Here is a 23512-nt window from a genome sequence, read left to right as displayed (position 1 = left end):
GAGAGGATCTGGCTGAGGAGGAGGTGGGGGAGCTGGAGGTCTCCTCAAATGAGGAGGACGATGATGAGGATGAGGGTGAGCAGGTCCTTTAAGGCAATGATGAAGGTGATGAGGCCATCGCACTGACCTGACAAGGCAGGTGCGCTCAGGAGGCCCTCATAACTGCTAGATTTGTGGAGGATGATGACGTCATGCAGTGAGGAGACACCATAGATTTTCAGATAGCCTCTGTGAATGTTTGACTCCTGTCTGGCCGAGGCAGCTGGCTTGCCCTTTGTGATCAGGATCATATTATGGAGACACAGCCATGAAACGTTAAATGCACCTGATCCTTTGTCAGCCTTCAGCACCTGACCCCTTCAGGAGCACAACCTGACTGGTCACAGGTGCTTAAGAGATGGGGGCCATCCCCAACTTAAAGGTGCTGAGGGCACAGAGAGAGATTCACGGAACTCTGTGGCATGACATTCTGGTAGCAATGCCTTCGAGTGCAGGCATCAGTAATGTGTCCAGTGAGTGTGAGGCCAGAAAATCATTTTGATCTGAAGGCTGCATAAAGCACAGGGAAAAAGCCTTGGACTGAGACACCTGCCTTTATCTTGTGCAGGAACTAAAGTTTCACATCTGAGTGACGCGAACACTGCTCATCAGAACAAAGAGCCATAGCCAGGGAGTTATTCTATGGGGGAGGTGGTGGTATGTGGTATTGTCACTGGACTGATATTTAAGAGACCCAGGGTAATGCTTTGTGAACCCAGGTTTGAATCCCACCAGGGCAGATGGTGAAATTTTAATTCAATAAAAAATCTAGAATTGAAAGTCTAATGATGACCATGAAATTATTGCTGATTGTTATAACAACACATCTGGTTCACCAATGTCCTTGCCTTGTCTGGCCTACATGTAACTCCAGGTACACATTAAATGGTTGTCTCTTAAAATGCTCTCTGAACAAGGGCAATTACGGGTGGGTAATTAATAGTGGTCTAGTCAGCCAGACTGAAGTCAAATATTCACAGATGCAATGTGAGGACCTATGGCCAGCATAATTCTTGGGAGTTTCTTTACAATAATGAACATTATATGTCAGGCGTTGGTGTTCCTACGCACCCAGGTGGTGACTTTCCACCTTCAGGCCCTGCAGCAATACCTTTACGTTGAGCTCCCTCCGAGATAGTGTGCCCTGGCAATGTATTTCTTCCTCCAGGTGCACAGCCTGAATTATGACATGCACTCCTGTTTATAGACCTGAGGGGCCTTCGTGGCTGCTTGCCGGTATTGCCCGACTTTTATCCAGGACCTGATCAAAGTCTGGAACATGGACGTCTCACAATGCAGCTCTCCGCCGTCAGGAGTAGCAACTACCGTCAGAGAATCACTGCTCAGGAATCCGCTGCTCAGAAATTTTCAGTGGCTGGCAGAGAGGAGGGCTATGGCTGCCAAGGTGACCAGGATTGGGGACGTGATGGGTGGCGGAGGAGTGGGCCACAGGAGTTGGCACATCATGCGTCGGTGGACATCCGGCTTGTGGCCAATGCCATTCAAGAACTTAGGATGGTCATACTTGGCCCCGACATCATTCAGGATCTCAAGGTGGTGTAGGTGCACGGTGTTCTTCCGCCTAAGCGTACCCCGGTTCAGGTGGAATTCCACATTGGCCCCAAGCCCCGAACCCTCCCTCAGGAGCCGGAGCCCCACAACCTGAGTCACCTTGCGGAAATATCTTTGGTGCCCTTTAGCACGGCATGGAGGGGTTTCCTGTATGGGCTGCTGCTGCATACCATTCATTTCCTTTTCCTCGCCTGCCACCCGGACATGTCCTGGCGTGCCTTGTCGCCATCCGGCGATGGAGATCCCCAGTGGGGGGGCACTCTACAGTGGTGTCCTCCCTGTCACCATCGGGGACCTGGGTGGAGGGTGTTGTATACAGCAGTCCCATACAACCGCACGATGTGTCAGTTCATGAACTCCCAAGATTCCTGCGTCTTTTGGGGCCTTGTGGAGTTCGTGGACCACGCATATATAGGGTGTCATAGGCTGCCCTCCCTTTTCAGTTATTTGACAAACCTTTTACTGTTGTTTTGTTTGCACTTCAGCCCCACACTCCTGGTCTATGGGCACCTGGTACAGAGGGAGGCAGGGAGGGAGGAAGATATCCTTGTGAACCTGCTCCTGGGCCTGGCCAAGTTGGCCATTAAAAGGTCCAGGCAGCAGGTGATTGAGGGCGTCATCCAGCCCGACTATCTGCCCCTTTTCCGTGGCTACATTCATAGTCGGGTGTTCCTGGATAGGGAGCATGCAGTGTCCACTGACACCGTCGTGACAATCCGTGCTTAGTGGGCACCATGTGGACTAGGGTGTTTTATCAACTCTCTTAATCATATTATGGTTTAATGTTTGCAAGTTTCCTTTAAATTGCCTTTTAACTTATCCCTTGATCTGTTAATATAGTTTATTTGGTTTGATTCAAAAGAGTTACATTTTCTTAATCTTCCTAACGCTGCCTTGCAGACTGCTGACTGCTACTCCCTATCTATGATGTCCTGGTTGGGCATCTTCTGGAGGGGCGAGACCTATCGGGCCCTGGCCTGCTTTCAGGATCCTGCAGTAACACCCTCCTGGGTCTGTAGAGCTGGAGCTGATGGGGTCACAGGATGAGGGGACTCGGATGTGCCAGACACTCCCGGAGTCACCTGGATAGATGGCCCCGGGGTGTGTACCTGCTGATCCTCCTCCCTATGGGTGCCCGAGGGCCTCTGGCTGACTCCTTGAGGAGAAGGGCTAGCTGAAGTGAAATTGAGTTGCCCCTCACCCCTCTTGTGTTGACACTGTTGGAGGCCAACTATGACATCAGTGATGAAGTTCAGTTCGTGCAGCAGACCAGGACCAAGATCTCCATGGCGGCCACCATCCTACCAGTTCTGACCTCAGTGATGCCAGCGCTATCACCTCAGCCTGAAGGTGGGCTGACTTCTCCAACATGCCTTGCAATCTGAGGAGTGCAGCAGACATCCCTTCCTAATGTTCCCTAGCTTGCCTTTGCAACTGCAGCAACTGAGGTATGACCGAGTCCATAGTCCCGTCATCTGACTCGGACTTAGCAGATTTCTGGCCTCCAGCAGTCCTCTGAGTGCTGGATACCTGGAAAGTCCCTGCCGCCACCTGCTGTGGATCAGAAAGTGTGATGTGATCACCAGATTGTGATCCTGGGGCTATTCTAAAGCCAGGTCCCACCGAGGTGTGTCTTTCTGGGCTGGTGGAGGACGTGGTAATGGATCTTCAATGAGGGTGCCTTCAGATTCCTCTTCAGAGGTTTCTTCAGTGCTTGAGTCAAGGACCTAGGTCATGGACCCCCTCATCTGTTTGCCAGGTGGCTTGCAAAAGCAAGGAGAGATAATTAGTGTATGGCAGTGGCCTGTGAAACAGGACACATCACTCACAGCATGGTTGTCTGATGGATGTTGCACTGCTGGATCCTCACTTGGTTGAGCACCATCAATCTTCACCATCAGCACAGGAACGGTCCAGGTCCTTGCCAGATAGCTGGATGGCTCTGTTTTCAAAGTCTGCGCGGACCTTGATTTTAGACATTCTCCACCGCTCTGTTACCTCTCCGTCTTGCTGTGCGCCAGCTTGTTCTGCATGAATAGAGATGAAGAGAGTATAAACAGGAGGGAGTGTAAGCAGGATGCCTGCCAGGCCAAATGCTGGGCACGTGTGAGTGGTGAGAGGTCCCACGAACAGGATGAGGACAATGAAGGTGTGTAGAGACAGTGAATGGTGATGCCCAGCAGGAAAAAACAGTTCGAACCAATGCACTTATTTCCCTGTTTTCACTGATGTTCCATTTTAAGGTATATGAGACTAGTTCAGGCCAGTATTCGTATTTCCTAGTTTTTACTGTTTTTTCATTCCGTGTGTCCCTTGAAAAGGCAGTGAGTGAGATCCCTGTGGATGTGTGATGGGTTTGAGTGTGAGTTTAGAGTGATGAGAAGAGTGACTTACCATGGCGGACTGGAGGAGATCATTCATTCTTTTTCAGCATTGGCTGGCTGCCCTCTTTTGCAGGGCATTGGCACTGACCACTGCTGCCACCACCTCCTGTGCTGGATTAGTGATGTTGCTGCCCCTCTTGCAGCCAGAGTGGGGTAGAGGACATCATGGCGGGCCTCCACGGCGTCCAAAAGGCACTCGAGGGACACATCATTAAACCAGGGGGCTGCAGTGTTCTTGCCTTTCAGGGCCATGTCTTCCATGCAACAGTCCTGAGAGGTGTGTGCACAGATGCACTTTAAATATGGCGCCTGGCATGAGAAAGTGGCGAGGTTCATTCGCCCACCATCAAAACGGCATGTTTCCCGGAAATGCATAATTAATGTGTGGGATTGGGATGATACAGCACGAGAAGCCACCATTGCGGCCGGCAAGTAAAAGGTTGTTTTCCCTGCCAGCTACCGTACTTAGTGAAATCTGGGATGATGCTGCCCGAAGGTGTAGGGCAGAGAACATTTCACCATCCAGACTACTGGAAAACAAGCATCAAATTGTAAACCAGGTCATAGAATCAACAATGATACAGCACAGAAGGAAGCCATTTGGCCCATCATGCTTGTGCTGGCTCTTCACAAGGGCTGTCCAATTAGTCCCACTCACCTCAGTCAAATCTCCCTGCTTCCGGTGGCTACCTACTGGACCAGAGAGCTGCCAGCCAATCTGAGTTGCCAGCAGCTGTCAAAAGCGGGACTTCCACCCCCGATGGGTGGAAGACCCACCACAGGTTAACTAATTCTCCTCTGAGCATTAATTGGCTATGGAGTAGCCCACTGGAGCAGGGGCCTGTCTTACAGTGACTGCCTCGCCACCTGTAAAATCCTGTCCTATGCCTCCATTTATAAAGCTAAAGATCCAGTATGCCATTTTAACTGTCTTCTCAACTTGTGCTGCTACCTCCAAAAATCTCTGTACATAAACTTCTAGATCTCTTTCTCCCTGGGACCCCTTTAAAGTTGGACAATTTAGCTTATATTGCCTCTTCTCAATCCCTTCTCTGTGATAAATTTCAGCTTATGTTGGCTTGTCAAATTGAATAAGGCTACTGGAATTCTGCATCAGAGTTGGAACACTTAATCTAAGCTTGACACTTCTGTGTTGATCAAGATAACTGTTAACAGTTTGAGGTACCACCCTTGAATGAGATACTAACTGAGGTCTCATCTTCCCATTTTTTTTAAATGAACACTAAAGTTCCATTGGCACTATTTGAAGAAAAGGGGGATATACTCCCAGCATTGTCATCAATATTCCTCTCTCAGCCAACACTAAAACAGAGCGACTGGTAATTCCATTTATTTTTGTTTTAGATATTCTGTGCACACATATTGGGGAGGATTTTCAGGTCCTTGGGCGGGTGCGGTGGGTGGACCCAGGAGCGGCTGGGAAATGGGCTGTTGCCAGCAATCAGCCCTCAACCACAATTTTAAACTGGCTGGCCAATTAATGGCTTGCCAGCATGAAACATGCGCTGAGAAGCTCAGTGCTGCCAGGGTGGGGGCGGGAGGAGGGCCAGCACTGAAGTCAGCACAGGCACGGGGGAGCGCGCAATGAAAGCTCCCTGAAGACAGAGAGCTGCCTCAGGGAGTTGAAGAATTTTAAAAACAAAAATAAAGATTATGAAATGCAGAAAAAAAATGTCCCCACATAGGACTCGCTCACCTGAAGATATAGATAATAAAAATTCTGTCAAAATTTTTTTTTTAATTAACCTCAGAAGACTCATCCCGCCTGTGGATGAGGTTTCCTCAAAAATCCAAAGGCTGCCTGGCCGATTCACCCGCCCACCAACCGTAAGGTTGGACGGGCAGCGAAAAATCACTTTTAATTAATACATTAATGGCCTCTTAATTGTCAGCGGGCACACTGCCGACACTTGCGCGCGCCCACCACACGAGGGCATGGAGATGTTGGGATGTTCGCCCAGCGCCATCATGCGCTATTTTACACCTGATCAGGTTGGGCGCATGAAATTCTGCCTATTGTATACTTTAGCTGTCACATGCATCTACACAACAGTCTCTTCCCTTCAAAGTAACTGGTTGTGGATGAAACACTTTGAGATATTCCTGAGTGGTATGGTGTTACACTTTATAAATGAAAATATTCTTTCTTTCATGTTTTCATTCTAGGGATACATGACACAGAATGCAGCTCATAGAAGGTTTATCAAACTGAAGCCTATAGATCTCCATTGTCTACTTGTTAATTTAGTCATTTATTTCTTCCTGAATGAAGTGCCTTGTTATTATCTCAACCTCATTCTGAGTCTTCTTTGAACTTGAGAGCAGGTTAACCCCTCACATTACAAACATGGGGAAAAATTTTAGCCTCCCACCCCACATTACTGGTGGGAGAGGGAATGTACAGTATTGCGGTCGCAACATGCTGCACTGGTGATCACCACCTGAACCACAAGCAGGTAATCTCTGCCAGTGTTGGATGAGCAATTTTCAATGTCATCAACACAACATGAATACTAACCAGCTCTGAATAGTTGATACTGTCAGAAAGTTTTTGCTTATTTTTGCTGTTCAGGGTATTTAGTGATAGCTATTATTTGACAATTATTACACCCGCACTCAGCTTCCTCAACAGATATTCCACCTAACCAGTGTTCATCTATTTCTACCTCAACACGATTCACAGATCAGGGATATGAAGGAAATCACTGACACCTTTTTTTATCATTTACTTATGTAATTTTCATGATGTCACCAGATTTCTTCTGGACTTCCTTTAATGTTCTTCTCATTTGGGCACAGCATTAACATTCCATATCATCTCTTCCCAGGCATTATAGCACATGAAAGAGCAATTTTAGTCAATGAAGTCATTATATTGTGTGCAACAAACTCAGTTATTTCCCCATTTACCAATACCCTATCTCCCAACATTAAATTGAACACTTTGAACTGATTTTGCATGTACCATTCAATTTGCTTTGGCAAGATATAATGCCCTACAGCAACTCTAAATTATTAACATCAGTGAGGTTTTCCTTTTCAAATATTGCCTTAATTATTCAAAGGTCCCTGGAAACTATTTTTTCTGAAACTTCTGGAAATACATGATATCAGTGTGATATTGCACTGCCCAGGTAATAGATAGAAGAAGGCTGCATGCATTTAAGTAAATGATAAAAGCTACTTTGTTATGAATTCTAATGAAATTTCTGAATGAAGTAATGAATTTCTATTCTGTTGACCCTATGAGTCAAAATCTATCCATACTGCTGCATTGTGAACATATAGAAACCAATGCTTGACTTATGGAAATATCTTCTACAATAAATATATAACTATATTTTTACATAAAGAAAAAGTTGTCTTTTTAACTCATTAACAGAATGAAAAGGCCAGAATGCATTCCCCAATTCTACTAGCCCTAAGAAGGTGATAGCCACCTTCTCGTTCAATATACCTGAGGACTTGCTAGGCTACTTCAGAGCAGAAATAAGAGTCATCCACATTGGTATGGGACTGGGGTCATACATAAATCTGAGCAGGTTTCCTTCTCTAAATGGTATCAGTGAACCAGTTAGGTTTTTATCACAATCTGCTAGTTTCATAGTTGCCTACACTCAAGCCAGACTTTATTTTTATTATTTCCAATTTTTAAAAGTTCAACTGAAGTTCTCAAACTACCAGGGTGGGATGTGAAATCACATTCTCTAGATTATTTGTCTGCCCCTTGGATTAGTAATCTAGTAATTAAACCGCCATACCTCTCATTTATGTTTTTCATAACAATGTTCCAAATTTAAGGACATAGACAGCATAGAATGTACAAAAGGTCATTCATTCTTTCAAGCCTGCTCCTTCCATTAACTACCTACCGAGTGGTCCTTACCTTATCTTACCGCAGCAATTAGCAGTTATATACCACCTTAATGTAGAAAACGTCTCAAATTGCTTACGGGCATACAGTCTATTAAAAATTGACACCGAGCCAAAGAATGCGCTATTAGGGCAAGTAATTAAATATTTTGTTTTAAAGAGGCTTTTAAAGGTGGAGAGTGAAGTGCAAAGTTGAGGTCAAAGATCAGCCATTCAAACTGAATGGCAGAATAGGCTTAAAGGACCATAACATCTACTCCTACTCCTGTTTTTTATGTTCGCACGTTCTTAGGTGGAGAGGTTTGAGGTGGGAATTTTGGAGTTTAGGGCCTATACTGCAATTGACACAGGTGCCAGTGATTGTGCAAAGGGGATAAGGGATTCACAAGAGGCCAGAGTTGGAGGAACACAGTTTATGGAGGGTATTGGATTTCAGGGGGTTACATAGGGGTGCAAGGCCATAGAGGAATTTGAACACAAGAGTGAGAATTTAACAAAGAAGGATGATAAGTCAATATAGGTCAACAAACAGCTAAGAATGGTTGAGCAGGACTTAGTGCAAGTTATGGTATGGGCAGCAAAGGTTCTGCTGAGTTCAGGCTTATGAACATTGGAAAATGGGAGACTGGCTGGAAAGCATTGGAATAGTCAAGTCTGGATATAACAAATCCATGGATGGGCATTTCAGCAGCAAATAGGCTAAAGCATGGGTGGTGACAAGCAAAATTATGAAGCTGAAAGTAGCCTTTGTGATGGAAAGGACATAGGTCCAGAAGCTCAGCTCAGGGTCAAATAGGATACCGAGATTGCAAGTAGTCTGATTCAGCTGGAGACAGTGGCTAAGAAATTAGGACAGGGCCAGTGGTGATGTAAGAGAGTTTGTGGCAAGGGCTGAAGGCAATGATTTGGATCTTCCCAATGTTCCATTGGAGAAAAATGCTGCTGATCCAGGACTGGATGTTGGACAAACAGCATGATGACATAGAGGCAGTGAGGGGTGGATAGGGAAAGCATTGGGAGTAACATACAATTTGAACAGTTTTTTGTTTTCTCCTCTGCTTGCTCTGAAAATGAATTGTGACTTTTTGTATTTTCAGTATTTTCATAATCTTCATTCACTCACTGATTTGTTGTTAGCATGCCAATTGTTTAAGCTGTTTGTCTAATATGTCAAAATAAACCAATTTTTAATGCCAATGTTGAAGTGAAATGGAGAGACCTTGAAGGGCATTGATATCCATTAACATGGTTAATTCAAATATATCCAGCCTTAAATAAAATTTACTAAACAAGCAGGCACAAATAGGATGGTCCAATGTTCAAATTTCTAACTCTTTACAGTAACACTTCAATTCCGCTGATGCTGCAATCTCAATTTAACCCAGGTGTACAATACAAACGATCATGTTTGGATACTTCTGTTATGACGTGGCAGATGATGTGTGCCAGGCAGATCAAATCCATAAGGGAAACTTGACCTCACTATCACGGCAGTTTTGCAATTTGTATTTATTTTGAGATGCGCCCTGAATTTAGAAGTAATAAGTCTACCAAGACTTCAAAGGTTTTTTTAGAAAACTAAATTAAACATATATTAGCAAAAGAAAAGATTTCAAGCACATACAAAGGTCTAAAACTTACTACTATAATTACTCCTAAAACCCTTAATTAATCTGGCTTCCAGTTACATCCCTGTTAAGGCAACTGTATCAAAAAATAGTTTTTAAGCAGATCCAGGCAAATCAACACAATAACTCGGACAGTAGAAAGCAAAGTGGCTTTTCCCAGATTCGGTTTCTGTAGACAGCAGGCTTAATGCACAAATACTGAAGGCTTCTCACACTTCTGGCAGATCTTACAATGCCTTTCCTGATACATAGCCTCATTATCCTTTACACATGTTTCTCCCTTTTAATGTAAATTCCATTGTTCTCATGTGTTTTTGGAACTTCACCTTTCTCATAATATAAATCTTTTCATTGTGCTAATATTGGGAAAAATAAACACACTGCTTGGCCTGGCTTCTCTGGCTAGGTGTAAACATCCGACCATCTCTTTGAAATTCCAACTGCCCTAATTTATCTACAAATGCAAATTCTCCTAACCTTACATTCTAAGACATAACCAAGTTTACGTTTTTAGAATTTCAAACCTAGCTTCTTTTGATGAGTCAAAGCCTCCAGGCCAGCTATCTCCAGTTCAGTACACACACACACACAGACACACACACACACAAAAGGATTTTACGGCCTTTGCCATGACGTGTCCCCCCCCGGCAAATGCATCTCCATTCTGCTGGGCGGGAGGGGCCATAAAATCCTGGCCAGGGAAACCATCTAAACACCACTACTAATCTACTTTTACAATAAATCACAATAATATTATGAGAATTATTATTCTTTCATGACACCTTCTCACTTAAGGAAATGAAGATGGGGGCCAAACAGAGGAGACAAGGATAGAGGTGTGGATCTAATTGCGCTGATCGATAGCTACAAATGATTCATCTTTAGGGTAACATGTTTCAGAATTAGGCACAGACTTGGTCCATGTCTGATGATCGCTAATCGCAGCTCTACAGTAACTTGGAATGTAAAGATCTCTGACCATTTCTTTGGCTGTATGAAGGCAACTGAATATAGCCATTTGCAAAATATATAAGGTAATAAGTATTGCTAGGAAAATATTATTACATAAGAAACATTCTGCAAAACTGTGGCAACCCTTGTGAATTTCTGGATATGACACTGCTACAAATTTTCACTCAGCCCCTGCCAGTGGTAAATTGGACAGAATTACAGAAATTCTAACCTTATAACTTGCCTTGTACCTCTTTCATGAGTTACTGCCTTCAAACATTTACATGGTATCAGTTCAGGAACCATGAAGTTCCTTGCGATTTTTCACTAGAATCATTCCCTTACAGCCTTTGATCCCATTCCTAATTAGGTGTTTTCAAACTTTTCTTTAAGGAATGTTGGAAAAAGGCATTAGTGCTTAGCTGGATTTTTTTTTACACATAGCCATTACTTTTTTGGGGAATTCATTCTAAACTCTAGTTTGCTTGAGGCTTGTTAATTTATTACTCTAACTCAGAGCTGAAGCTCGGATGCATTAACTAGGTAAGCAGACAGGGGTTTTAAGTTTTTTATCTCTCTAACCTGGAACAGTAGTCTAAAGTAAATGCGGGGAGATATAAATAATTTATTAAATTGATAGCATAACTAGTTAAACTCCATAACATAACTACAGATAATCAATGAGTAATATTTCTAAACTTAAAACCTAATCAGTTATATAAAACAAAATAAAGGTGGCAAGGCTGGTGATGTGTTGCAGCTGTAGCATGTGGGGATTAGTCGACACCCAAGGAACCATATTTACAGTAAGTGTCTGCTGCTAGAGGAACTTCACTCAGAGTTTATGGGCTGGAATCCAAGTTTCAAACCCTGCCAGGCATCAGAGAGGTGAAACATTACCTGAACATTTTGTTTAGGCTAGTTTCTTCAGATTTGGTCCACATTTAGGAACAGGAGGGTATGACTACAAGTGAGATAGGTATGGGAATCCATAAGGTAGCAATGGGGGAGCTTAAGCCCTTGCAATTCTCCAGTAGGATTTAATGTTCATGCAGCTTATGTGGCAAGAGCAGGGACTGCAGGAAAAATGAGCAAATTGACCACAGCACAGTGGTGCAGGGAGCCATTCAAGTGGCTGGGGTAAAAAGGAATGTAGTTGTAGTAGGGAACAATATAGTTAGGGGATACATACTGTTCCCTGCAGCCAAGACCCTGTGTCCTGAAGGCTGTGTTGACTTTTTGGTGCCAGGGTTAAAGACACCTCCTTGGGGTTGGAGCGGAACTTGTAGTGGGAAGGAAAGGATCCAGCCATTGTGGTCTATGTGAGAAGGCTTTAAACTTAATAGTGGTGGTTGGGGAAGGGGGGGTGGTGGCCGCGGGTGTTGGTGGTTCATTTGAGGGGTGATTTGGAAAGTTCAAGAGGAACAATAAGCAATAGTGCAAGGTAGCAATACGTGTAATGATTACCGGAGTCTGAAAGGAAAGGATAGAACATACAAATACAAGTGTGCACCAGAAAATATGGTCATAATAGGGAAAAAAGAAAAAAAGGCAGATTATAGACTCTTTATCTGAATGCACACAACATTCGTAACAAGGTAGCTAAATTGACAGCACAAATAGAAATGTGTCTGATAGGCAAGCCATTACAGAGACATGGTTGCAAAGTGACTATGGCTGGGTCCCAAATATTCAAGGGTATTTGGCATTTCAGAAGAACGGGAAGAAAAGAAAAGAAGGTGGGGTAGCTCTGTTAATTAAGGATGAGATCGGTACAATACAGTAGTGAGAAATGATTTTGATTTGGAGGATCAAGATGTAGAACCAATATGGGTGGAGATTAAACCAAGCAAAGGGTAGAAGTCACTGGTGGTAATAGTTTAAAAGTCACCTGTCAGTAGCCACATTGCAGCACAGAGTATAAATCAAGAAATATTGGGGGTTTGTAAGAAAGGTGATGCAATAATCGTGGGAGATTTTAATCCTCATATCGTTTGGATGAATCAAATTGTCAAAAGTAACCTGGAGGATAGGTTCCTGGAATGTATTTGAGGCAGTTTCTTAGAACAATACACTTTGGAACCAGGAAACAGACTATTTTAGACCTAGTAATGTGTAATGATATGTGAGTAATTAATGATCTTAGAGTAAAGGATCCTCTTTGTAAGAGTGATCATAACATAATTGAATTTCGCATTCAGTTTGACAGTAAGAGATATGGGTCTGCAACTAGAGTTTTAAACTTAAAGACAATTATAAGGGTATAAAGACAGAGTTGGCTAAAGTGGAGTGGGAAAATGGGTTAAAAGGTAAAATGGTTGAGAAGCAATGGCAGATATTTAAGGAGGTATCTCGTAGCTCTCAACAATAATATATTCCGTTGAGAAAGAAAGTTGCTACAGTTATGCACCATCCGTGGTTAACTAAAGAAATTAAAGATGGTATCAAATTGAAGAAAAAGATGTACAATGCTGCCAACATCAGTGGTAGGCCAAAAGATTGGAAAATTTTTAAAACTATCAAAGGAGGACTAACAAAAAGCAAAGAGGGAAAAATTGAAGGAGAGAAAACCAGCAATAAATATAAAACCAGGCAGTAAAAGATTTTCCAAGCATATAAAAAGGAAAACAGTAGCTACAGTGAGTGTTGGTCCTATAGAGGATGAGATAATAATAACTTCGAACAAGTATTTTATATCTGTCTTCACAGCAGAAGGCACAAAAAAACATCCTAAGGATAGTAGAAAAGCAGGGGGGAAAAGGGGAGGGAAAAACTTAAAATAATCATGATCGCTAGAGAAAAAGTGCTAGGAAAACTAATGGCACTGAAAGTTGACAAGTCCCCTGGCCCTGATAGTCTCCTCCCGGATTTTGAAAGAAGTGGTTGCAGAGATGGTGGACACACTGTTGTAATTTTCCAAAATTTCCTGGATTCTGGAAAGATCCGAGCAGATTGGAAAGCCACAAATGTAATATCTCTGTTCAAGAAAGGAGGGAAACAGAAAGCAGGAAACTGTGGGCCAATTGGCCTAACATGTTATTGGGAAAATGCTAGAATCAATTATTAAGGAAGTAGTAAAAGGACTTTTACAAAATCATAATACAATCAGGCAGAGTAAAAACGCTTTTGTGAAAGGGAAAACATTTTACAAATTTATTAGAGTTCTTTGAGGGTAACAACCAATAGATGTAGTGTATTTAGATTTCCAAAAGGCATTCAGTAATGTGCCACAAAGAGATCATAGTGTTGGGGGTGATATATTAGCATGGATGGAGGATTGGCTAACTAACAAGGAACAAAGAGTTGGGCTAAATGGATCATTTTTAGGTTGGCAAACTATGATGAGCTGGACAGAGCAAAGTGATCCCACAACCAACGGATCAGATCTAAGCTCTGAAGTCCTGCTACATCCAGTCGTGAATGGTGGTGGACAATTAAACAACTCATTGGAGGAGGAGGCTCCACAAATATCCCTATCCTCAATGATGGAGGAGCCCAGCATATCAGTGCAAAAGATAAGGCTGAAGCAGTTGCAACAACCTTCAGCCAGAAGTGCCGAGTGGATGATCTAACTCAGCCTCCTATGGAGATGCACAGCTTCGCAAGTGCCAGTCCTCAGGCAATTCGATTTACTCCAGGTGATATCAAGAAACAGCTGAAAGCACTGGATACTAGAAAGGGTATGGGCCCTAATAATATTCCAGCAATAGCACTAAAGACTTGTGCTCCTGAACTTGCTGCGCTCATAGCCAAGCTGTTCCAATACAGCTAAAGCAGTGGCATCTACCCGGCTATGTGAAAAATTACCCAGGCATGTCCCATCCACAAAACACAGGACAAATCCAACCCAACCAATTGCCACCTCATCATTATTAAAGTGATGGAAGAGGTCATCAACAGTGTTATCAAGTGGAACTTGCTTAGAAATAACCTGCTCACTGAAGTTCAGTTTGGGTTCTGCCAGGATCACTCAGCTCTTGATCTCATTACAGCTTTGGTTCAAACATTTCCAGAAGGCATTTGATTAAGTGCCACACCAAAGATTATAGCAGAAAATAAAAGCTCATGGTATAAGTGGTAACATGTTGGCATGGATAGAAGATTGGCTGCCTTACAGGAAACAGAGCGGGTATAAATGGGTCTATTTCAGGTTGGCAAGATGTAACAAGTGGTGTGCCACAGGGATCAGTGCTGGGGCCTCAATTATTTACAATTTATATAAATGACTTGGATGAAGAGATGGATGGGATGGTTGCCAAATTTACTGATGACAGGTGGGAAAGTAAGTTGTGAAGAGGGTATTAGGAGGCTATAAAAACATTTAGATAGTTTAGGTGATTGGGCAAAGGTTTGGCAAATGGAGTATAATGTGGAAAAATGTGAAACTATCTATTTTGGCATGAAGAATAAAAGGGAAGTATATTATCTAAATGGTGAGAGATTGCAGGGCTCTGAAATGCAGAGGGATCTGGGTGTCTTAGTACATGACTTGCAAAAGGCTAGTATGCAGGAACAGCAAGTAATTAGGAAAGCTAATAGAATGTTATCATTTATTGCGAGGGGAATTGAATACAAAAGTAGGGAGGTTATGCTTCAATTATACAGGGCATTGGTGGGACCACATCTGGAATACTATGTACATTATTGGTCACCTTATTTAAGGAAGGGTCTAAATGCATTGGAAGCAGTTCAGAGAAAGTTTACCAGACTAATACCAGGAATGAGCAGGTTGTCTTATGAGGAAAAGCTGGACAGACTAGGCTTGTATCCGCTGGAGTTTAGAAGAGTAAGAGGCCACTTGATTGAAACATATAAGATCCTGAGGAGACTTGACATGGTTGATTTGAAGAGGATGTTTCCTGTTGTGGGAGGACCTAGAACTAGAGGTCACTGTGTAAAAATAAGGGATGCCCATTTAAAACGGAGATGAGGTGACATTTTTTTCTCTCAGAGGGTCATGATTTTTTAAACTCTCTTCCTGTAAAAGGTGGTGGAAGCAGAATCTTTTAATATTTTTAAGGCAGAGCTGCACAGATTATTGGTAAGCAAGGGGGTGATAGGTTATCAAGGGTAGGTGGGATGTAGATTGGTGGTTACTATCAGACCAGCCATGATCTTATTAAATGGCGGAGCAGGCTCAAGGAGCTGAACAGCCTACTCCTGCTCCTTGTTCATATGTCTGTATGGACAAAAGAGCTCAACTCCAGAGGTGAGGTGAGAATGACTGCCCTTGAAATCAAGGCAGCATTTGACCAAGGAGCCCAAGTAAAACTGGTGTCAATGGGAATCAGTGGGGAGACTCTCCAATGGTTGGAGTCATACCTAGCACAAAGGAAGATGGTTGTGATTGTTGGAGGTCAATCTTCTCAGTTCCAGGACATCACTGCAGGAGTTCCTCATGGTAGTGTCCTAGGCCCAACCATCTTCAGCTGCTTTATCAATGACCTTCCTTCCATTATAACATCAGAAGTTGGGCTGTTCACTGACAATTGCACAATGTTCAGCACCATTCATGACTCCTTAGATACTGAAGCAATCCATGTCCAAATGCAGCAAGACCTGGACAATATCCAGGCTTGGGCTGGCAAGTGGCAAGTAATATTCACGCCACACAAGTGCCTGGCAATGACCATCTCCAAGAAGAGAAAATCTAACCATTGCCCCTTGATATTCAATGATATTACCATCGCTGAATCCACCATCAACATTTTGGGGTTTACCATTGACCAGAAACTGAACTGCACTAGCCATATAAATACAGTGACTACAATAGCAGGTCAGAGGCTAGGAATCCTGTGGCAGGTAACTCACCTCCTAGCTCCTCAAAGCTTGTCCATAAATCAGGAGTGTGATGGAATACTCTCCACTTGTCTGGATGAGTGCAGCTCCCACAACACTCAAGAAGCTCGACAATAACCAGGATGAATCAGCCTGCTTGAATGGCACCCCATCCACAAATATTCACTTCCTCCACCACCGAAGCACAATGGCACCAGCTACAAGGTGCACTGCATCAATTCACCAAAGCTCCTTGGCATAGTGGCACCTATAACATATTGAAACCTGCCAAGGTGCTTCACAGTAGCATTATCAAACAAAATTTAACACTGAGCCAGACAAGGAGCCATTAGGATAGGTGACCAAAAGTTTGGTCAGAGGTAGGTTTTAAGGAGCGCCTTAAAGGAAGAGGGGGAGAAAACACAGATACGTATGTCTCTACGAAATGAAAATAATGTGGCAGGCATTAAATAGACCATTTTTATGTAAGCTGCCGAAGCAATGGGTTGGGTTTTACGCGGGGGGTGGGGAATGTGTACTACTTGCTCAACTCCCACCCACCGCCCTCTAACCCGACTAAAAATTTGGTCGGAAAGCAACCAATGAAATAAATATCTGCCCCACAGCAATAACATGCTGCGCACGGCAACAACAAGGAAAGTGTGGGACTTCCACTCCTCATTGGGCGGAGGTCCCGCCCTCAGGAGCTGCTGGATGCTCTTGTAATCCTGGCAACATGAGAGCCCAATAGTGGGCGCTGTCGAGACTACAGGAAGACCTAGAATGAAGGTCCCAATGGATCCCAGACTCAGGTAAGTCAGGGGTATTGGGCAGGGAGGGATCTGGCCTCTTAGGGAGGGGGGGGGGGTAGGGCTATGGGTATTATAATGCAGACGGGGAAGAAGGAAGGGGATCCGATGCGCAAAGGTCAACCCCGAAGGAAAGTACATTCCCTTTCCTTCCCGCTCTTTTAAAAACTGTTTTGAAAGAATGGGTTGCGCACTCCTGCCTGCCTGCCCAGGTCAACCATGTTATGGTGTGAGCAGCGTAATATTGGGGCCAATTAGCTCGGAAACATGCTCAATTGGCCCCTAATTATTTATATACACATGGTGGCCAGCAGTCCACTCCCCGTATTATGGGGGACAGCTTGGGGATGGCAGGAAGGAGGTGGGCTAGCCACCCATCATATTTTACGTCTCACCCCATACCATTGACAACATGACCATTAGGGAGCTATAAAAAACAGCTCAAAGTTTGTGAACCTTTTAACATGTACAGAATACTTTAATAGACAGAGACTACTAAAAATCAACCTTTAATAAAAAAGGCAGGTTACACAAGGGCCTTTGGATATATCCAAGAAGCTTGATGCTGATATAAACAAGAGCCTTTTCTGTGAGAAATGCATTATTTTTAAGTTACTGGATTTCTGTTAATGCAACTGTTGATTCTGTCCTGTCAGAATTGCAAACTATGCTGGCATATTTTTGACAACTGATTTTACTTTAGTTCAGATACACAAAATGTTTGTGCCGCATCCCACTTTAAAGAAATTATTCCTTACAACAATCGTCTAGAATGCCAATCACATCTGTACAACTATCTTTTAGCAATTCTTGTGCATACATGAAATGAAAGGCACTAATCCAACTCTTCCATGAACATTATATTTTGACATTTGAGTTTATTTTTTAAATCCTGCCTGTTTTATTCACTGGTTCAAATCTTAATTTCACTGCTAAAATAATTTACCTGTTTTATTATTATGAATCTAAGTGAGAGGCAGAACATCTTTTTGGTTTGATAGCAGCATCCTGTTAGTGGCAAATACCACTCATATTGCTAAGGCATAGCAGCATGAAACAGTTAGCTTCATCTACTGTTCAAATTTTTGAGATACTTGTCCCTCCAGGGTAATCTGAGGTAGATTGGTCACTTTTCAGGGCCGAAAGTGTCGACCTTGTACCCATTGATGAATCAGTGTGATATACAGTGCAAAATGATCAGATCAGGGTGTCCAGACGTTCTGCCTATCACACAAATGAGTAACGTGATTTATGAATTTCAGTGCCAGCTAAGTACATAGGGTGTACGTCCCAAAGACTGGTGTATCGTATGAAACAATATGTCCCATTCACTGTATGCGTTGGGCAGGTTACAGACGGTAACCAACCAGCCTGCCTTTGCAAAACTCAAAACACGTGTCCAACATTAGATGTGATTCCTTGATTGGACAACATTTGCTAAGTAATCCTCAGTATGCTAAGAATTATGCTGACAATTAATTTAAGATAGTCAGTCAGGCCTGCAGTGTGGCACATTTGCTTGTACTGGAAGCTACATATATTAATACACAGGGTCCCATTCTTTGCAGACAGAAAAACATGTACATATATGTGCCTGTTTCAGCTAAACAAAAGGAGTGACAGCCATTTGCTGACTCATTCCTCAGGGCAATGCCTTGACCAATCAGGGTCAAGCTGCCTGGTTTAATTTTCAAGCAATGCTTGGCAGTTAACTGTCAGTCACCATCACTGGTGCATTCTCCATTGCAATGCCACTTGCCAACCAATCAGCACTCACTTCACATACAGTATAAATTGTTGTTTTCACCTTATTGGTATTCTTGCGAAGTGTCCTGATGAATGCAAGATTTTTCATCGAACATGCGCGCCTGCCAAAGGTAAAATTCAGACCACTGAATTTGTTTTATAAATCCTGAAAACCATTTGCAATACTGGGCAGAATTTTATGTCCCGTGGGTGGGTGTGCGCCTGACCCAATTGGGCATAAAATCGTGTGAGAAGACGTTGGGCGTGCGTCCAGACATCATCGCGCTGATAATTCGCTCAGCAGGCACTTGCAAAAGTTGAAAGTGCACCCGCCAACAATTAAGAGGGCAATTAAGTCCATTAACAGTGCAATTGTCTCTGATCTTTCATGGCCCGTCCAGCCTCACAGTTGGCAAACAGGCAAATCGGCCAGGTGGCCTTTACATTATTGATTGAACCTCATCCAAGGGCAGAATGAAATTTATGTTATGAAACAGAATAAAAGTAAATATCTGGACAGTATTTTTATCAGCTATATTTTCAGGTGAATGACTGCAATGCATGGACACTTTTTTGCAGCTTTTTAGATCTTAATCCGAGCATTTTCAAGCCTGCAGCTCCCTGACGCAGCTGTCTGCCTTCAGGAAGCTCTCTCGCAGTGCTTACCCACGGAAATGTCATCGCCCACCCCCACCCCTCCCCGGCAGCGCTGAGCTTTTCAGCGTGTGTTTCACGCTGGCTGGCCATTAATTGGCCAGATGTGAAATGGCGGTCAGGGGCCCATTTCCCGGTCACTCCCAGGCCCGCCGAACATGTGCGCCTGCCAAAGGTAAAATTCAGACCACTGAATTTGTTTTATAAATCCTGAAAACCATTTGCAATGTTGTGCAGCTCTACCACCTAAAAACTTCAGTTTTTTAACTGAGCCTCATAGAACAAGAATGATTTGATAAATCCTCCCCTCTTCCTCCTGGAGACAGACATTCCCCGCACATGTGAATTTTAACTCTAAAGGTACCAACTGAATCCATCCCCTGCCAACCCCCTAAACAAGGATCTATTCGTTGTCCTCTCCTAATTCTCATCAACATGCTACCTCTCTGTGACATCTTCTACCAACATGCCAACTTCCACTGCGCACAGTGATGACACCCAGCTCTATCTCACCACCATCCTCACAGCTCCTCTGCTGCCATTGATTTGTCACGCTCCCCCAATATTCGATAAACAGAAAATTCCTCCAATTAAATATTGGGAGGACCAAAGCCTTTTGTCCCCGCCACAAGCTCCATTCCCTATGCACCGACCCTAGCCCTCTCCCAAATATTATTAGAACCTAAGCCAAGCTTCTGACTATATATCCTTTCCAGCACTGAGGCAGCCGATTTTCACCTATGTAAAATAACGGGTCTCCACCCTGCCTCAGCTCATCTGCTGCTAAAACCCTCATCCATGCCTTTGTTGCCTTCAAACTCAACTACTTCAATGTTCTCTTAACCAGCCTTCTGCCTTGTACCTTCCATTAGCTTCAGCTCATCCAAAACTTCCCGAGCTGCATCAAGTCCTGTCCACCCACCATCGCTCTGCGCGCTGACCTTTACTGACTCTCCGTCTGACAACATCTTGATTTCAAAATTTTCATCCTTGCTTTCAAATCCCTCCCCACCTCTTTAGCCTCTTCCAGCCTTGAGGTGTTGCTGCTCCTTCAATTCTGACCTCCTATGACCCCTGATTTTAATTGCTCCAACAAAGGCTGCCCTGCCTGCAGCTGGCCGAGCCTCATCCTAAACCTCTCTGACTCTTCATTTCAGATGTAGCTCGAATGTTCATGACCTTTGACCGGGCTTTTGGTCACCTGCCCTCATATCTCCCTGTCACATTGGATCAGATAACGCTCCTTTGAAGCGCCTTGGGTCGTTCTGCTATGTTAACGGAGCTATATAAATACAAGCTGCTGTTGTTCTTGAATCATAAAAACAAATAAACACGCCATAGCTGGGCCTTCGCAGAAGGGAATGCACAGTGCCATTCAACTGAATTCCTCATTCTGAATGCTGTCTAGTTCCTGAACTATTTGAGCGTGATGGACCTTGTTTCCATTGCTGTATATTTCTTTGTTCAAGTGACAATAGGCATAATATTCACAAACTTCAGAACAAAAGTTAGAACAGGCAATCCCTTGCACGGTGACTTTCGAACCTTGCAGGCACGATTTTGATTTAAAGTTCTCCCTCTGTACCGTTTTGGTCTCTGGCAGCTTTGAAATAGCTGTTTCTGAGAGAATAAAAGCAACGCACCTCGCTTCATTAAAGCTTTCGAGTACACGTGAGAGTTGTGTTTTCTATTCAGCACACCGTGCTGTTGACAAACGCCGGCACAGTACTTGTGCTTTGCAGCCCGCTCTGCAGTTGCAGGGATGTTAAGGGATGCTGCTTAATTCAACGTCAGCTCAAGTTTGATCAATATTCCCCCGCCGCTCCAATTGGAGGCGCATGTTCAGATCCCCGCCTCACTTCACCACCATCTTTGCCAGTGTGAAATAGTCCTATTTTCCTCTGGCAGAATATTTTATCCTCGCTTAGCTCGTAACCGAAACGTTTTGAAGAGAGAGAGAGAGGGAGAAGGAAAGGGGGAGAGTGGGATTTATATCCAGAGCGGTGCACTTGCTTTTTTTTCAAGTCGGTTTGAAGGAATTGAAATCAGGGAGAAAATGGGACAAACCTTTCTGCAGTCTGTCTTCCTAACACTCAACGTGCTTTTTGGTGTAGCCTTGGGTGCTTTTCCAAGCAATGTCCAAATAGGTAAGCGACTCCTGTTTTAAGGTCTATAACTGGTATATAGAACTTCATACCGAGCGACAGCAAAGATCACAGATAGCGGCTTAAATGTAGTGAAATAAAGCAAGTCATTTGTCATTGATACTGTTTAAGGGGGATTTGCCTTAATCCTGAAAGAAAGTTAAACTGATTTCTGTTCGGGGTTTTATTTAATCACATTCAGATGTAGCTAAATCTGGGCTAGCTTCTATCTGTGCCGTGCTTGTAATGTGGAGCAGCGAGTGAAGAGCGAGGATTATGCGGCACAAGTCGATGTGATCTCTTTTTAATTCTGTACAGGGGGACTGTTCGCCAGAAGTACAGATCAGGAAAATAGCGCCTTTCGATTCGGGATTTACCTTCACAACACAAACCCTAACATCTCAGAGGCTCCTTTTGCTCTCACCCCACATGTCGATAACCTCGAGTCTTCCAACAGCTTCTCAGTGACCAATGCTTGTGAGTAGAGTTTGATTTTTACATCTCGCCTCTGTTTTTGAACTAAAGCACTGAAATGAATCAAAAAAACCCTTCCAAAAAGTTAATGAAGTCAGCCTGCTGATGCTAACAGGGAGGGAAACTAATTGAAAACCATATCACTAATTTTCGTCAGATATTTACTTCACACACAGTTCTGGCATCTTATTACATGCAAACAGCAATCTAATGACCTATTCAGCTCGATATAGTACAGCGATATTAAAGGGGCATCTCTCTGCCCGTGTGCATTACAGGTGCAGTGAGTCAAATCCATTTATTTTTATGTGTTCTTGTCTATTGTAGAACTTGAGAGTTATGCAGAAATCTAAATTTTATAGTTTGCTATGATAGACAGGGATGTTATAGTGCTGATTTCACATATCACTGAGTTATTATTTGTGTGTATAGTTTGGGCAGTCTGATCTATGCTGGACTCTGCTGGCTCTACTAAAGACATTTCCGATGAAAAATGACTCAACTACGTTTGCAGATTCTCTCCGCACGTCCTTTTTTTTATTTTACGGACTCTGCAGTTGTTGCAAGGTCCTGGCTCATTAGTAAGCAGATCTCGAAGCACTTTGTTGCGCTGTCTTTTGAAAATAACCGCTGCCTATCGCTTCGCACCTTTCCTTTAAATGTTATGGGGATGTGATCTGTACGTGTGTGTTTGTGTTTTTAAGAATACTAACCTCTAGGTCAGCAGGAATAACATTTGGTATAGGCAGCGTTCTCCCTCCCGTCAGTTACATCTCTTGCCATTTCAGGCGTGTTGACCCTCCCTGCTACAGGAGAGAGAGAGAGAGAGAGAAAACGCTTTCAGTACAAAACCTAATTAATCCGACGCGGACTCTCAATCTGACCATCCACGGGGTATTCGTATTCCATTCATTTCCTCTGTGCTGGTATAAGTGTCTCACCAATTTGAGATGTGTGTTTTTTTTTACATTTCTTTCATTTCCAGAGATCGCTCTAGGATATGGAAATCCTTAAGTGACCTTTTCCTGTTTTAATTCCATCTACCCCATGTATTAAGCGCCACACAGACGCCCGATAGCCTCTGACAATGAACATCAACAATCTGGGATCTCATTTTCCAGTAATCGAAGTTTTTTTTTCTCTCTCCCTCTTACACAAGGAATGTTCCTCTCTCCGTTTCGTTCTCCCTCCGCCTCCCTAATTTTCTTCCTGCCACCCCTTCGCTCCCCGGACACCCCCCTCCACCCCCCCCCCCCCTCCATTTTTGCCTTTCCTGAGTTTTCTATTAAGGGATGCCTCGGCGAATTTCCTTCTGGGACCACAAGGGCTCAATGTGTATTTTACTTTGGAAAGTCACATTTGAATGCAGTAATGAAAGATTCATGGCAGAATGCACAGTGCATACACTGCGGGCGGGGGGACTTAACATTTTGACGAAC

At 43.5% G+C, this 23512-nt stretch overlaps 1 protein-coding gene across 1 annotated transcript in view; it reads left to right on the top strand.

Annotated features, from left to right (window-relative positions):
• The first annotated feature begins 13262 nt into the window (after nucleotides 1-13262).
• gria3b (glutamate receptor, ionotropic, AMPA 3b) overlaps nucleotides 13263-23512 on the top strand; it is a 502427-nt gene continuing 492177 nt past the window's right edge. Inside the window, exons 1-3 of the mRNA XM_041195164.1 lie at nucleotides 13263-13271; nucleotides 21509-21602; nucleotides 21918-22076. Of these exons, the coding sequence (XP_041051098.1) occupies nucleotides 21512-21602; nucleotides 21918-22076 (250 nt within the window). The 5' untranslated portion in view covers nucleotides 13263-13271; nucleotides 21509-21511. The remainder of the gene's footprint in view (nucleotides 13272-21508; nucleotides 21603-21917; nucleotides 22077-23512) is intronic.

The sequence above is a fragment of the Carcharodon carcharias genome, chromosome 9 (genome assembly GCF_017639515.1).
Source record: "Carcharodon carcharias isolate sCarCar2 chromosome 9, sCarCar2.pri, whole genome shotgun sequence".
NCBI lineage: Eukaryota > Metazoa > Chordata > Chondrichthyes > Lamniformes > Lamnidae > Carcharodon > Carcharodon carcharias.
The sequence above is the reverse complement of the archived record's forward strand: the minus strand, read 5'-3'. Positions and strand labels throughout refer to the sequence as shown.